At 35.3% G+C, this 14,843-nt stretch overlaps 1 protein-coding gene across 1 annotated transcript; it reads right to left on the reverse strand.

The window, feature by feature from the left end:
- Positions 1-3,810: 3,810 nt before the first annotated feature.
- Positions 3,811-14,612, reverse strand: LOC110701953 (protein argonaute 16-like). The gene is made up of 23 exons (XM_021879572.1): positions 14,181-14,612; positions 12,803-13,094; positions 12,516-12,721; positions 12,231-12,425; positions 11,985-12,121; positions 11,795-11,892; positions 11,613-11,710; positions 11,361-11,529; positions 11,066-11,182; positions 10,882-10,989; positions 10,720-10,782; positions 10,495-10,608; positions 10,242-10,407; positions 10,023-10,135; positions 9,801-9,935; positions 9,483-9,613; positions 9,264-9,329; positions 8,813-8,876; positions 6,036-6,147; positions 5,850-5,923; positions 4,751-4,845; positions 4,627-4,658; positions 3,811-4,503 (listed from the first exon to the last, which is right to left on the reverse strand). The coding sequence occupies exons 2-23, from the start codon at positions 13,091-13,093 to the stop codon at positions 4,328-4,330; spliced, it is 2,760 nt and encodes a 919-aa protein (XP_021735264.1). The 5' UTR covers position 13,094; positions 14,181-14,612; the 3' UTR covers positions 3,811-4,327.
- Between the last annotated feature and the right edge of the window lie 231 nt (positions 14,613-14,843).

Below are 14,843 nucleotides of genomic sequence, written 5' to 3' on the forward strand. Positions count from 1 at the left end.
TGAGAAGGAGGTTGGGCATATGGCTCTTAATGAACCCATATCCATATTTTTAGAGGTGTGTTATAGCTCACATTTGATGGAGTTCACCTACTTAGGTGTGGAAGTGCAGCCGCTTCCTATGAGTATTTCGTGGGCTTATACTCTAGAGCACCTATGAGCATCCAGGCTGGACGTATGGCCAGTATAATGCGTCATCTTTATTCGCGGAATTTCAGAATATTATACATGTTCAATTGTGTGGCTCAAAGTGACGGGTCCCTAACTCCCTATTGAGTTCAAGACGAAAGTCACTTGGTAGGTGAGGGATCATAGCTTGATGTCCACTATGTGTTAATTCAAGTCGCGAGAATTGACACTTATGCAATTGTTTTGTTTTGCCCAGAACTCATCTTTTCCTTCCTTTCTTTTTCATATCTTCGAACCTGTGGGGGATTGTTGGAAGTTCTTGATATAAAATAAGAGGGTTGGGGAAAAACAAGAGAGAGAGAAAAACAAATGAAAGGGAAAAATCCCACAATGGTTGGGGGGAAAGGTTTTTCCTTGTTTTTATATTGTAGTGTCTTAACACTACTTAGTTGAGTGAGTGGGAGTTAAGTGTTACTCCACACACACGCGCGCGCGCGCGCCGAGCCGGGCCGGCTCGGGCCTCGGGACTTGGGTCTTGGGGAATGCGATGCGCGGGCGTGGGTCCTAGTTATCTTTTTAGAGAAATTTTATTTCCTTTTCTTTGTTAAACATAATATTCTTCTTTGTCTGTTGGGAATATTCTTTTCTAACTGTTGGGATTACGAAATTAAGTCAGTAATTAATCCCTTGATTATAGCTGACTAATTAATTCCTTGTTTCTTGCTTCCGTTGTTGACTGGTTGAATGAATTTGGTCGTTTTCTTAGCCAGATTCGTCCCTCGTTTTACGTTTCATGTCTCCCTTCTTCTGCCTATATATACTTGTTGCTTTTTCCAGTCAAAAACACACAACACAATCAGTTATCTCTCTTCTCTCAAATTATCTAAACACGGGTTTTCTTCTGTTCTGTTTTCTGGGCAAGTATTCTGAGTTCCAGTCGGGTTTGTGAGTGCACATAAACTCTGGCGCCGTGCTTATCCTGGAGGGCGACTGCTTCTAGTCTACTGCACCGGGAGGTAGCGCGGAATTGTCTTTTAGGTCAGTGGTTCTCCACAACGCGGCTATTGTCACTTTGGTTCACACATCAAAGAGTTTATAAGTGTTCTTTAACGTTGTGAAATCGCATTTTTAAAAAATTTAATTATTGGTAATGGTTGCTTTAAGAAAAATGAATAATTAAAGATGTTTTGTGATTTAAATTGATTGTTTATTCAATTTTTTAGAATGGTATGACGGAGTATTTTAGATTTTTGAATTGTAAACTTATTATTAGTATTAAACAAACATAGAACTTATGTTTCAAGTAATTTTGTTAAAGCTTTTTGTTCAAGCATAGAGCAACATCGTTAGTCCGTCCACTAGTTGAAAATCTTAGCTTTGTCACTGCTAACAAGCAATTATTGTACGGAATATAAAACTATGTTTAATCTAATGTATAAGGCAAAAACTCAAGCCTATGATGATGAATAGTGTAAATTTAAAAATAAAGAGTGTGGTACGAGAGAATGGAGTTTTAATTGTAGTGTGTGGACACAGTTATTGGATTTGTTTGAAGTTTTGAACATGTTTATTGAATATAAATGGTTAAACAATTTTTTTTGTACATCATTAAAAAAAAAAAAAAAAATGATGCAAACAATAATGAATAGAGGGAGTATGTGTATTTATGACAAAATTATTTTGTATTGGTGTACTAATGCTTTATAATTCTTATAATTATTTCTAATTCTACCTTCTTATCATATTTTAATTTTAAATTTCCGGTGATAAGTTACATTTCACATGAAATAACTTCCTATTTATTGTCAAAATTTACAATGCCCTTTGTCGGGCTATGTTTTAGATAACCTTCCTATTTATGAACATTTTAGGAATTTGGTAAATTTGTTTAGTTGACATAAGACCTATGCCTTTCATGTGAATTGTGATTATTTGTGAAAGACTAAAAGTAGACTTAGGGCCTGTTCTCTTCCGTTGAAATTCAGTTCAGTTCAGCTCAGCTCAGCTCAGCTCAATTCAGTTCAGTTCAGTTCAGTTCAGTTCAGTTCAGTTCAGCTCTTAATTTATGTCTAATGATATTGCTAATGATATAAAGCCAAATTTCTTTCTTTTAAGCTCTTATTACAACGACGACAACAACAACAACAACAACAACAACAACAACAACAACAACAACAACAACAACAACAACAACAATAATAATAACAATAACAACAACAACAACAACAATAATAATAATAATAATAATAATAATAATAATAATCAATAAGTAATAAATAATAATAATAATAATAATCATCAATAAATAATAATAATAATAACAATAATAATTGAAATAATAATACTAATAATAATAATCAATAAATAATAATAATAATCATCAATAAATTATAATAATAATAACAATAATAATAATAATAATAATAATAATAATAATAATAATAATAATAATAATAATAATCAATAAATAATAATAATAATAATAATAATCAATATGTGTTTAAAATGTTTAGAGGTTTCAAGTTTTTAATATATTTTCCATAAATTTTATAATTATATTGTACTTCCTCCGTTCTTTTATTATTGCACCACTTGCCATTTTAGGAAGTTTCACAAATATTGCACCATTTCCTCTTTAGGAAAAAAATTATTTGTGTTCACACTACAAATACCCAACATACCCTTACTTTTTCACATTTACTTTTTAGTTTATTAATATGTCACATGGGAAATTTTGTATTTTTACCTTTCTCTCTCTTACTTTTTTCCACTACCAAACTATTTGTACCCAACCCCTATGGTGCAATAATAAAAAAACGGAGGAAATATATTTTTCGTAAATATTTTAATTATGTACATTTGTATATACACATATGTATAGTAATAAATAATCAATAAATAATCAAAGATCACTAATCCGTAGTTAAAAATCACTAATTAATAAGTTCAGTTCAGTTCAACTGAGTTCAATCAATCGAAACAGGCCCTTAATGTCCCATGGTATGTGGGAACTCAATATTCTTAGAAAGTTGCAATTCCATGTCAACTAAACAAGGTATAAAACTAAACAAGGTAGTAATTCCCAGGAATATCCAAAGAAGTGCCACTCTAGGTCGCGTCAAGATGATCTTCAAGCCCCCAAATTAATCCGGGATGATTTACGAAAGTATGGTTATTTTAAAACTTATTTACACTTTTGTGTCGGAATGAAACTAAATTACGAAATTACTGTCCACGTTGTTTTTATTTTATTTTTTTATATTTCAAAGTAAAACCGCTACCTCAAATAGCGGTTTATGTACTAAAACCGCTACTTGAGGTAGCGGTTTTACCCTTCATAAATTGATTAAATGTATCTTTACTTAGAGTACTAATGACAAACCGCTACCTCAGGTAGCTGTTTTAGACTATAACCGCTACTTAAGGTAGCGGTTTGTCTCTAAAGAAAAAATACCCCCAAATGTATCTCCAAGCCTACGTGGACTATATTTCGTAAATAAGTTTCATTCCAATGCAAAACTGTAAATAATTTTCTTAAAAAGCTATATTTTTGTAAATCATTCATTAATCCGTGAAGTGGAGCCTCCAACATCCAGATTAGAGCCTAAAAAAAAAGGGGGATAGTAATTAGGGTTTAGAGTGTTAAAAATAGATCTCTTTGGGGAAGAGAACTGGCTAGTATACTTCTGCTTCCAAGAGGTAATTATAGTAGTCTCATAGGCTCGTTAATGTTTTTAGGCCTTAATAGTGTAATAGAACTTTTAGTTACATCGGACCAAAACCGATGGTACATCTTGACCCCCAAACAGGAATTAGACGAAAAAAATAATACACGAGCTAAGAATAGGAAGAATTGAACAAGAGGGGGGAGAACAAAGAGCAATTTTTGTTTTTCTTGGTTTCAGCAACTCATGGAGATAGATAACAAGCACCAGCTTGAAATAGTTTTTAAAGGCAAAACTTTCTACCCACATCAATGTATCAGAAAATTTCCTAATAAGTTGAACCGTAACAAAGCAAAAAACTCCCTAACCCATCTGTACACAGCCAAAGTTTTAACCTGCAAGATTTACACGACGTCACCAGCATGTTAGACCCTCCTCAATCAGATCAGAATGTCACAGAATCCCTATGCATGGGCATATATACACAAATGGATATACACATGTCTGCCTCATATACTAAGAAAGACCATGACCAGTTAGCAGAAAAACATGGTATCCTTGACGTTTTTATGTAATCTGGGCAGTTCTGGGACAGGGATACTTCCTGTGGATGTGAAGCCATTGTTCTCAGTGCTGTTCTCAGGAAGCTCATCACATCTGACAATCTGTCCTACTTGTCGGGCTGCATGATGGGCGTAAGAGATAGGTGCCACTGCAAATAATAAAAAATAGAATTAAACATGATGAAATAAAACGCTAGCATAGATGGGAAATAGGCCATAATTTCAGGTCTGCAGTAGATAAAGCTGAACACACACAAACAACATTGACTCACCTACTGAGGTAGCATGAGAGCTCCTTTGATAACTGAAGTGAGGACAAAATTTCAGTATATAAGAAGCCAATTGATGCATAAAGTTTATTATTATTAGGAAAATGAATCAGTATTAGTAACTCACACATAGGATAAAGAGTGAATGAAATTTTGAAGCTCATTTGGTGAGAAACCGATCTCATCAAGCAATACATGATAGTGAACAGGCCGCAACGTACCCTTCATAGAAAACAAGGAGGAAACGAAATTCAATTAACCATATAAAGGAGAAGAAAACAAAGTGACAGAAACCTACCAAGTACCAAAACACACACTTGACCAGTTAACAAAGTGGCACACAGAATTTTGTTATCAGTGTGTGCACACATCTTAGTTTTAAAAGGCGCAAGGCGCAGATGGTCCTTGCAGCCTAGGCGCGAGGTGCAAGGCTAAGGTGCGCGCCTTTTGTATGCAAGGCGCATGTATTTATATTTATTTTTTACTTTGATTGTACTTAATACCAATTAAATAGATTCATAATAAATTAAATAATGATATATGTAAAGCTAAGGTAGTCTCAATTTGAAAAAATGTCCATCATTCTTCATTTTATAACTTAAATCTTAGTTGAGTTCCTTGAGATGCAAAGGCTCGCCTTACCAAAGGCACTTTGAGGCGCTCGAGGCGCGCGCCTTCCGTAGGTGATTGAGCCTCGCCTAGCTACAGCCCATTTCCCAGAGCCTCGGAGCAAGGCGCGCCCAAGGCGCGCTTTTTAAAACCAAGGCACACATTAGACACTCTGTGAACATGTTAACTTGGAATCCCTAACAAAAGTCAAATCTAAACAAAAAAATTCCCTTTAAAAATGAATTTACACTTAAAATTTCCCACAGTAATCATTATGAATCCTTTATAGTTGTAAATATAATTGTTTACATTTTTATGTAGTGCTGCTTCTCCTTGAAAAAATGGGGAAGTAACATACAAGAATTTTGTATGTTATGCACAAATTACTAAATTATTTATTTTTGTCATTGTTGATGGCAGTAATGGAACTGCAGTTTTTTTTATTTTTTATTTTTTTCAAAAAGAAAAACCAAGCCTAAGCCTGATGTATCCACAAAACAAGGGAACGCAAGGAGAAAGAATCCACCCAAAAAAAAAAAAAACTGCTGTATGTTAGGTTGATGGGAATGGCACCCTCATGGAATAACATGAGAGGAAAAGGAAAGCTAAGAGCTTACAATCATCCCCCCATGAGCACACATGTAGAAATCATACTTCCTTGGATGCACAACTTCAGTGTCCACAACTGTCCCTGCGGAGGGAGAGCAGTAATAGAAAAATGTGATGATATTAGCACAGTATAACAAATTCATCACAGTTGCATAAGGCATATTTAAAGAACAAAATGTCAAAACATATCACACCAGGTGGAACATTGCCAGCAGCCCCCACTTCGAATAGTCGGGTACGGTGTCTCTTTTGTGCAACAATTACTGTGAATTTTGGCATTTCTGCCTCTCCCAGACCCAGGTAAGCCTGAAATGAAAAAAAAAAAAAAAAAAAAAAAACACCAATTACTGAGGTACCGGTAATTAAAAGCTACCAACAATGGAGTCAACAATCACTTTCGTCCTTGAGAGAACGGCATGCTCTTATCTTGTTTAATGGAGCCAACAATCTCAAAAAGCCAGAAATTAGAAATAAATGTGAAGAGTTTTTTTTGTTAATGATCTAAAAACTTTTGAACAATAGGGTAAGGGCCATTAGGTTGAAATGCAAATTGGATTTTAGATCAAGGAAAAGAAACAAGCATAGGGGTTTGCTTGTGTTTTTCCAGTTAGCACAGAGGTGACTCAAAGGGCTAGATTTCAGCTGATTTCAATGGCAGATTGCCAGACTGTCAGCAGTGAGAACGGGGAGGGAACATCGAGGATGAAGAAACAGCTATCAAAGGAGAAAGAAGGTCACCAGCTAGATTTTCTTTTCCAATTTTGACATTATTGATTTCCTTTAACTATGCAAATGATAGCAATCTGGGATATGTGATGTAATGGCATTATAGTGGTGAACTTTTACAGTTTTCCTGTTTAACGAAAGTTGATTTTTTTTACTTTTTTTTGTTTTTACTTTTTCTCTCTCTTGCACTATAGACATCACAGTTTCATGTAAATGTTTAAATTCAGAGCATCACTAGATCCAACATAAACAAAATGTTAGTGGACCAACTCAACCAAAAGCTTAAGCTGATGGTTGAGGCCCAGGAATATGTTTTATACTCTATCACTCCCCCTCACATGAAAGGCCCTTTGGGCTTGAAATGTGGATGCAACACAGGCCCACCCATACCTGGCGCGAATTAATTCCACTTTGAAGGAAGGGCGGATGAGATTTGAACCCGTGACCTTTGTGTCACGCCGGCTCTGATACCATGTTAGTGGACCAACTCAACCAAAAGCTTAAGTTTATGGTGAGGACCAGGAATATGTTTTTATACTCTATCACTCCCCCTCACATGAAAGGCCCTTTGGGCTTGAAAGTGGATGCAACACAGGCCCTCTCATACCCGGCGCGAATTAATTCCACTTTAAAGGAGGGGTGGATGAGATTCGAACCCATGACCTTTATGTCACGCTGGCTCCGATACCATGTTAAAGGACCAACTCAACCAAAAGCTTAAGCTGATGGTTGAGGCCCAGAAATATGTTTTTATACACTATCACAAAATAATATTATAATTTAGAAGTGCAGCTTCAGCAACACTGATGAATAAGGTTCATTGGTTTCATTACCAATACAGGCCCAACTCTAAAGATTGCTTTTTCAACCTTTAACCCTTCAACTTTGCGTTTTTCTTAAAGCATATGTGAAACAGTTATTCTGATCATACAGCTACCTAGTACAAAGTAATAGTTTTACATGAGCTGGAAGCAACAAGTTCAATGGCCAGCTGGGAGACCAATTGAGAGGGAGTGATAAGATTTTGTAAATTTGAAACAGTCTATTCTGTGGGGAAAAAATTAAATGCTGTGATTCTGACAGCAGTTCAAGGATCCAGATACCCTTCAGAAACAAATCTGTTAAGAGTAGATCAATTAAATTTCAAATTAAGTCTAAGTTGCCATCAGCAGCAGTTACAGCTACAAAGGTAACAATTGATGTGATAGCATCTAGATAGTTGGAACATTTTGAAAATTAAAATGTAGGCTTGCCACAAGATGAACCTCGGTCAACAGCACTTCCTAAGTTTCTAGGTCAGTCCAGATGCGTTGATCCTAGTTGTGTGAGTTTTTAGTGCATGGGTATTTGTACGGAATTGATTTTGGCACACCCTTAATTGATATTGGCACACCTCCATATGAGAAGAGCATAAAAAACTGTGCTCTCACATAGGGTGTGCCAAAATCATTTCCCGTGTTTGTATTCCAAGTATTTGGTATTAAAAAAACATTACTTGATCACTACCCCAAATAATTGCCTCTAATATATCTGACAACTTGCAAAGCAGATAACAAATGAAATCATAAATATCCCAAATTTCTCTTCCCGTATCAGACATTGATTTAGACAATATCCAGTAATCTCAAACACCCTACTCCCCAAAACAAATACTACGTAGAAATCTTGTGCACCATTGCTCCATTTAATTTCCTTGAGCATCAAGATTGCAATCACCTTCAATAATTTGATGAAGTCTGAACTTGGAACAGCAAAAAAGTTTATTTCATATTGTCAGAGGTGACCGACTAATTAAGATTCTAATAAAGCTGGAAACCCTTGGTATTACTCTTGACTGTTTATATGCCTAATCATAATGGTTCAAGTGAAATGCACTTTAGTGACCCCTAACAAATGCATATAGAGTAGTATATTACAATCTTCTTTTCAGACTCTAGAAGATGACGTGCGTGAAGATAAATCCACTCAACACTTTATCCGCTTCTAGCTTGAAATATGTCAGCAACATTCACATCTAAGATATTATACTGCATGTTATCCTGTCAGTCTCTACGATGATTAAGAGTAGTAATAAAATTATAATGGAAAAGAAAACTTAAGTGAATAGAGAAAAAAAAAAATAGCATAAATGAAATTCATGGTCAGAGAGTACAATCATTTCTTAAAAGTTAAAATTGCCTCATCAAATTAAAAGACGTGCAACCTATAAAAACAAAGCAACACATTTATTGCAAAGTTAAGGAACCTGTTTTATCTGCTCCAGCTCAATGTCAAGGACTTGACTGAATTGCGAATCACTTACTCCATCCCTACAAAGTTAATAAACAATCATGCAACTATTAAAACCAGTAACAGTTAACGGTCTTCAATGGATATAGCACATTCTGATATATTGCCAAATAGAAAAAGCCTGTGGGTGACAAACTTTGCAGAAAGGTGTACGAGGCAGATAAGCACCTTACTAAAATTTCAGGTCTACAAAGGATTTTTTTGTTTTTTTCCAAACAATTGAAATTTTATAAGACCAAAGCAGATATATGAGGTGTATCATGTTGTTTTTGTTAATTTGATCAGTAAAAGAGAGTAGATAAGTACTTTGGATGTCCCAAGAAACCATATTCAAGACCAGATCCTTTCTCAAGGGTAAAAAAAGGAGCAACAGGAGAATCAAGGAATTATTACATCAACACCACTACCTGAAAACTATTATCTGTTTAGGTTTTCGGCCCTCACTTGTAACAAAGAAGTCCTTCAAAAGCTCCCTGAAACACAATGGGTAAGATCTTCAGCAATGCAACATAAACATCATCAGAAACTGATATTATAGAATTATTCTTCTAATAATGTCCCAAAAAACCAAAATTCCTCACAAAATACTGCTAGATAGAAATGACACTGAATTAAGACAATGTTACCTCATGATACCAGTATCCTCTCCACCATCTTGTGGTTTGAACAGTGTATCTATTATCTCAGTTCTTGGAGATTGAGCTCTTACAGCTGCTCTATATCTTGATATAAGGGGCCAATATACAGAACCAACAACCTGTCATTTGTCAGAAAGTGTGCATAAAGGATCAAAATAGCATGATTAATGTCTACCAAACTTTTAAATGTTTGACATGATAGAGCATGATACAAAACAAATTTGATATACAGCAACAGATATGGCCACAGAGAAAGGATAGCACTGGAATGCTCATATAATTTATTCTTAGCCAATAGTTACATACCGCAGCAATTGAAGGATCTGAACTGCCTGGCGAACCATGGGAGACATCCATACCAACGATCATAGTTGGAATATCCTTCACATGGGGAACATAACAGGGCTCTTCTATAGCCAATAAAGAATTCATACCTCCCAGCTAGAAAATGACATGGAAGGAAAATGAGACTTGTACAGTTATACATATGCAAACACATCTTGGCCCATTATTTCATGACAAACTCACCTTAGCATTGATTTTTATAAGTACATTTGTGAGATAACGTTCAGTTATTTTCACAGGGCAAACACATTGTGTTACAAGCCCAAAGTTACTCAAACTTCTCAGTTTCCAGGGTCCTACATTAAACAGAAAGTGTCAAGGGATTTAAAAGCCAGATCATGCATGAAGTAAAATGGTATAAAAGAAATATTCCAAAGAGTCTAACGAAAAGCAACACCATACCATATAAATTAGAAATTTTACGATCTGGCAATACACACAGAATGAATTCTGGTTGATCTGGGAGCTTATCCTGTAATTTCTCAAACATTGCATCAACTCTTGCCAAAGGGCTGGCTTTCTTCATCTGCTGATTCTCTTCAACCAATGCATATGGTCTTTCAATATCCTGATATGTTTGTAAAATCAGGGCAGAGAGAGAAAACTACCAGATATTCAAAACCAGAAGTTTAATAACATTATGATATTAACCTACCATGCCCTTTCTCCGTCCATAATTGATGAGTTCTCGAGAAAGAAAGCTTGTATCACAATTAGAAGAAAAGTTTACAATAGCCCAGCACTTAATATTAACAGGGTCCAGAAATTGCTGCAAAATAGCCAACAACCACATTAGCTATTGACCTTCTACATGAAAAAAAAAATCTAAAATAGCATAAAGAAAAACAACAAGAATAAGCGTCATCAATAAATGCCCTACTTTATTCTTAAAGTTCCATCGGCCATCTTCAGGCATGCAATCTTGACCTCTGCCGACCTTTAGCTGCACAGTATGCAGAAAAATAATGATAAAACTACCTCCATTGATATTTAGAGAGTCCAAAGTCTACAAGCCTGTAGTAAGGAATCATGAACCAAATACCTTAGGTGGTTCAAGGACACGGCCAGCAATTTGCATAAACTGCTTCTCAATCGAAATACCACAAGCAACCAGCAGTGGGTCATTTTCATACTGGTTGTTCTTCACAGCCTGCTAATCTATGTGACAATCAGATACAAACTAGAAAAATATGGATGCTACCTCGGTCAAGCTAGATGAAACTTACATCTGTCAGAGATTTCATTCGGTCATGGGGCTTTAGTTTGGTTTTTTCCAATAAAGTTATACGCTGAGTTGGAGACAGCAATTTTCGATAGCGTTGAAGAGAGATCAGTGAACAGACCTGGAATATTTAAAAGAAAACACCATAAAATTAATAAGCTGATCCATTAAGTTGTTTCATTTTGAACATAGAATTTACATAGGCAAGGAAAAAAGAAAAAAAACCAAAACAAAAAAAACAAAGAAAGAGAGAAACAAGTGACTGTTTGGGGGGGGGGGGGAGGAACACTTTAACGCACCTCAATTGGTAGATAGATTGGTTTATCTGGCTTGCCAACATCAAGGCAAGGCATGTATTTTGAAAAAGTTAGCACCACACCACAATGATTCCGGAAATATTCGAACACAGTCATCTCCTGGAATTGATCTTCATTGGAGCCACTATCCTTTTTTGCTTTATGTTGAAAACTTACAAAAAGATAAAGGAAATTTAGAGGTCAAAATTTAGGAAATATACATAGGAGTATGACAACCATCAAATATGGGTGTACCTTAGCTTGTAGCATGGCTTATCACTCAACCCTATAATTTTGTATATCTTGTTGGTATGACTTGTCTTGATTCTCAAGTTTTTCAACATTCTTTTGGCCTGCAAAGATCCATAGCATCAAAATACAAAAACCACAAAATCAAAAAACAACAAAATGAATCAGAGAATGAAATGCAATGTTACCTTTTCCCAGTCAATGTAGCGAGGCTCTAGCACATTTTGGTTAGTTAATAGAAAATCAAGAATAGGTCCAGGTTTCAGAACTAAAGTCATAGCAACATCTGCATACAAATTATTTTTCTGTCTGTTACAAACACAAGCACAATAACTGAAACATAAGAAATAAAAGGAGGAAAATACAGAATTTTAGAACCTAAATTCAGTGACAATCCTGCACTTGTCATGTGAAAACTAGAATCAAACCCACGCAAACCAACTAAACCTCCATCAATCTCAAAGAAGTTCCTGGAGTCATCATGGAAAAACGACTGCCTAACCAAAAGGCAACCCCTGAAAATAATAGCCAAAGAAAAATAAAACTGTAGCTAACTGAACAATGACCAAAAAAAAACACACACACAGTTAATGAAAGAGAGAGAGAGAGCGAGAGAGAGAGTACTTATTGATAGCCCGTTGCCTCAGTATGGTATTGATCACCCTTAATGCATCCTCAGTTTCACATAGGTTATGCTCTTCATTATTTACAGCAACTGGTTGCACACCAATTTCACGGCAATAGTTGAGCTCCACCGTAAAAAGCTTTGGTGCCAAAGAATGTTTAGATTTCTTCGTGGGTTCACTGGGGTTATCAGCACTACAAATAAGCATACATTAGTGTTAGCCCTGTTAGGGACATTTTCTCCAAGCCATATTTCAGAGCGAGAGAAAAGAAACAAGTGGTTACCTCAGTCCAATCGACTCTTCATACATCAAAGTTAAGTCATAGGTTTTCTGAGGTAGAGGACCAACAGTATACAAATTCTCCTTTCCATCAAATGCAAATTTTTTGGCATCTAGTTTAGATGAGTGTTTCTGGAATAGCTTATCGATAATTTTTACGCAAATCGACTTGCTGTCAATTGGTTTACAGTCTTCAGAAGTTATCTTAACCTGCAAAGGCAGCATAAGACTGTAAAATTTCCAATCCACATTTAAAGTCCATGATGGCACAGTAGAGTGCAACATATTTACCGAATACTGATAAAATGCCACATCTGGAGATTCAACAGAAACTTTCAAATGATTCACAAGCAGGGATATGTGACGGCCAGCACTCCCAAAACCTGGTCTGCGCATAATCTGGTGCTTTGGAGAGTCCATCTCTGTCTCTATCTCTATCGCTGTTTCCGTCTCTATCTCTGTCTCTGTCTCTATCTTTGTCTCCATATCCATTCCCATCCCATCAAAGCTTGCAAAGGGTGGAAGATCTGAAGGAGGTGAAAGTTGCAAATGATCTGACTCCAAATTCTGTCTTTCAATCATGCTAGTAAAATCATCGCATATTTTAGTACCAAACATCAACTCTAAAGAGGATTAAGAATATAGACCAATAAAATCAAGTATACTGAGCTCATTAAAAAAAAACATGGCATTATCAGATTCAGAGACTGCTAAGATAATGCATCTACGATTAAAGATGGAAAAAGTCTTATTATGAATAGCAAACAAACATCCTCATATATTACGCCAATCAAACTGTCTTGACATTCCAACCAAACTAAAGTCTTGATATTGGGCAGCAGTAACAAAAGATATCAAATTGAACTGTGTGCTCAACATTTCAACAAGACTAAAGTCCGAAAAATAAAAACTTTCCAACATCATAGGGCTAATGCAACGGAAAAACTCAGGTTAACTTGAGGTAAAGCATAAAATCATAAATCATCATTGTCACTAAAGCTATTAAGATAAATAAATTATAGCTTCCAGGTTTACGAGTGTACCGGGCTATCAAAATGATATCCTTCTTCCCTATTCCTAAAGTTTAGTATCGTGTTTGTACTTCCAACATTGCAAAACCCTTTCAATTTCCATTTGCATTGTGCTCTATACAAGAAATTCATACGTAGTGTATACTTCATATACATTTGATGTTTCCAGAATTCCAGGCTTTCAACCCTTTGACTTAAATTTAAACAAAAATGAACCCGCTCAAACGAATACGAAATAAATCAAAATAATGAATTTACCAACTGCCACACTTAACATACAAAACGGAGCTCAAAATCATAGAGAAAATTATACATTTGATGTTCCAACCCTTATGAACAAAATTCATACAGAAATGAACCCGCTAAAACAAATGCGAAATAAATTAAACAATGATTTTAAATAATTGTCACACTTAACATACCAACAAAAATGGAATTCAAAACCATAGACAAAATAACAAATTATTATTATTTCTACATTTATAGTAGGGATTCATGCATGTGAATTTAAAGCAAATGAGGGTTCAACTAAACCCCCAATTTTGAAATTTTTTGGGTTATAAACCCTAGTTCAAAGATTGAACATCATAGATAGAAAACAACAAAGATTAGAAGCAAAAATTAAGACGAAAATTCACCTGAGAAGAGGCCAGAACAAGCAATTTCTGGGAAATTGTTTGAATGAATTTGATCGAAAATTGAAATGGATGAAAGTGAAGAGTAATGTAGGACTGTACGAGTAGGTTTTAATGCATGTGTTGTATATTCCTACTCCCAAAGTAAGCACAAAGAAAAAATGTAGAGATGAAGTGAGTCTAAATTACTCTGCACACTTTGATTGGGGAAAGAGAGAGGGGGAAAGAGAGAAAAAGAGAGAACATTGGAAAAACGTTTGAAAATGGAGTATGGTTTAGCTTAGGGCTTGATTGGCGTCGTTTTTTGTTTTGAGGCCGTGTTTGATAATTAGTTTATTCGAGCAAAATTAGTTTATTTTATTAACATTAATTTATTGATTATTAAATAAATTAATTTAAGGTGTTTGGTGGAAAGTTTAAGGTCTGTTCACATTTACTGAACTGAATTGAACTGATTGGAGCTAAACTGAACTGTACTGATTGGAGCTGAAATAAATATTTTATGAGAGAGGAAAATTAGGAGTTGAACTGAACTGATTTGGAGTTGAACTGAACTGATTAAGGGCCTGTTCTCTTACGTTGAAATTCAGTTCAGTTCAGCTCAGCTCAGTTCAGTTCAGCTCCTAATTTCCTTCTCTTATAAAATATTCATTTTAATTCAGTTTA

The sequence above is a fragment of the Chenopodium quinoa genome, unplaced genomic scaffold, assembly GCF_001683475.1.
Source record: "Chenopodium quinoa cultivar QQ74 unplaced genomic scaffold, ASM168347v1, whole genome shotgun sequence".
NCBI lineage: Eukaryota > Viridiplantae > Streptophyta > Magnoliopsida > Caryophyllales > Amaranthaceae > Chenopodium > Chenopodium quinoa.

What these genes read in the sequence shown, in the direction of transcription:
- LOC110701953 (XM_021879572.1), bottom strand. Translation starts at nt 13,093, where the DNA reads ATGATTGAAAGACAGAATTTGGAGTCAGATCATTTGCAACTTTCACCT. An exon ending in AGGATTGTCACTGAATTTAG is followed by an intron (nt 11,893 to 11,984) that starts GTTCTAAAATTC and finishes ATTTGTATGCAG; the next exon opens with ATGTTGCTATGACTTTAGTT. An exon ending in GCTACATTGACTGGGAAAAG is followed by an intron (nt 11,711 to 11,794) that starts GTAACATTGCAT and finishes GGATCTTTGCAG; the next exon opens with GCCAAAAGAATGTTGAAAAA.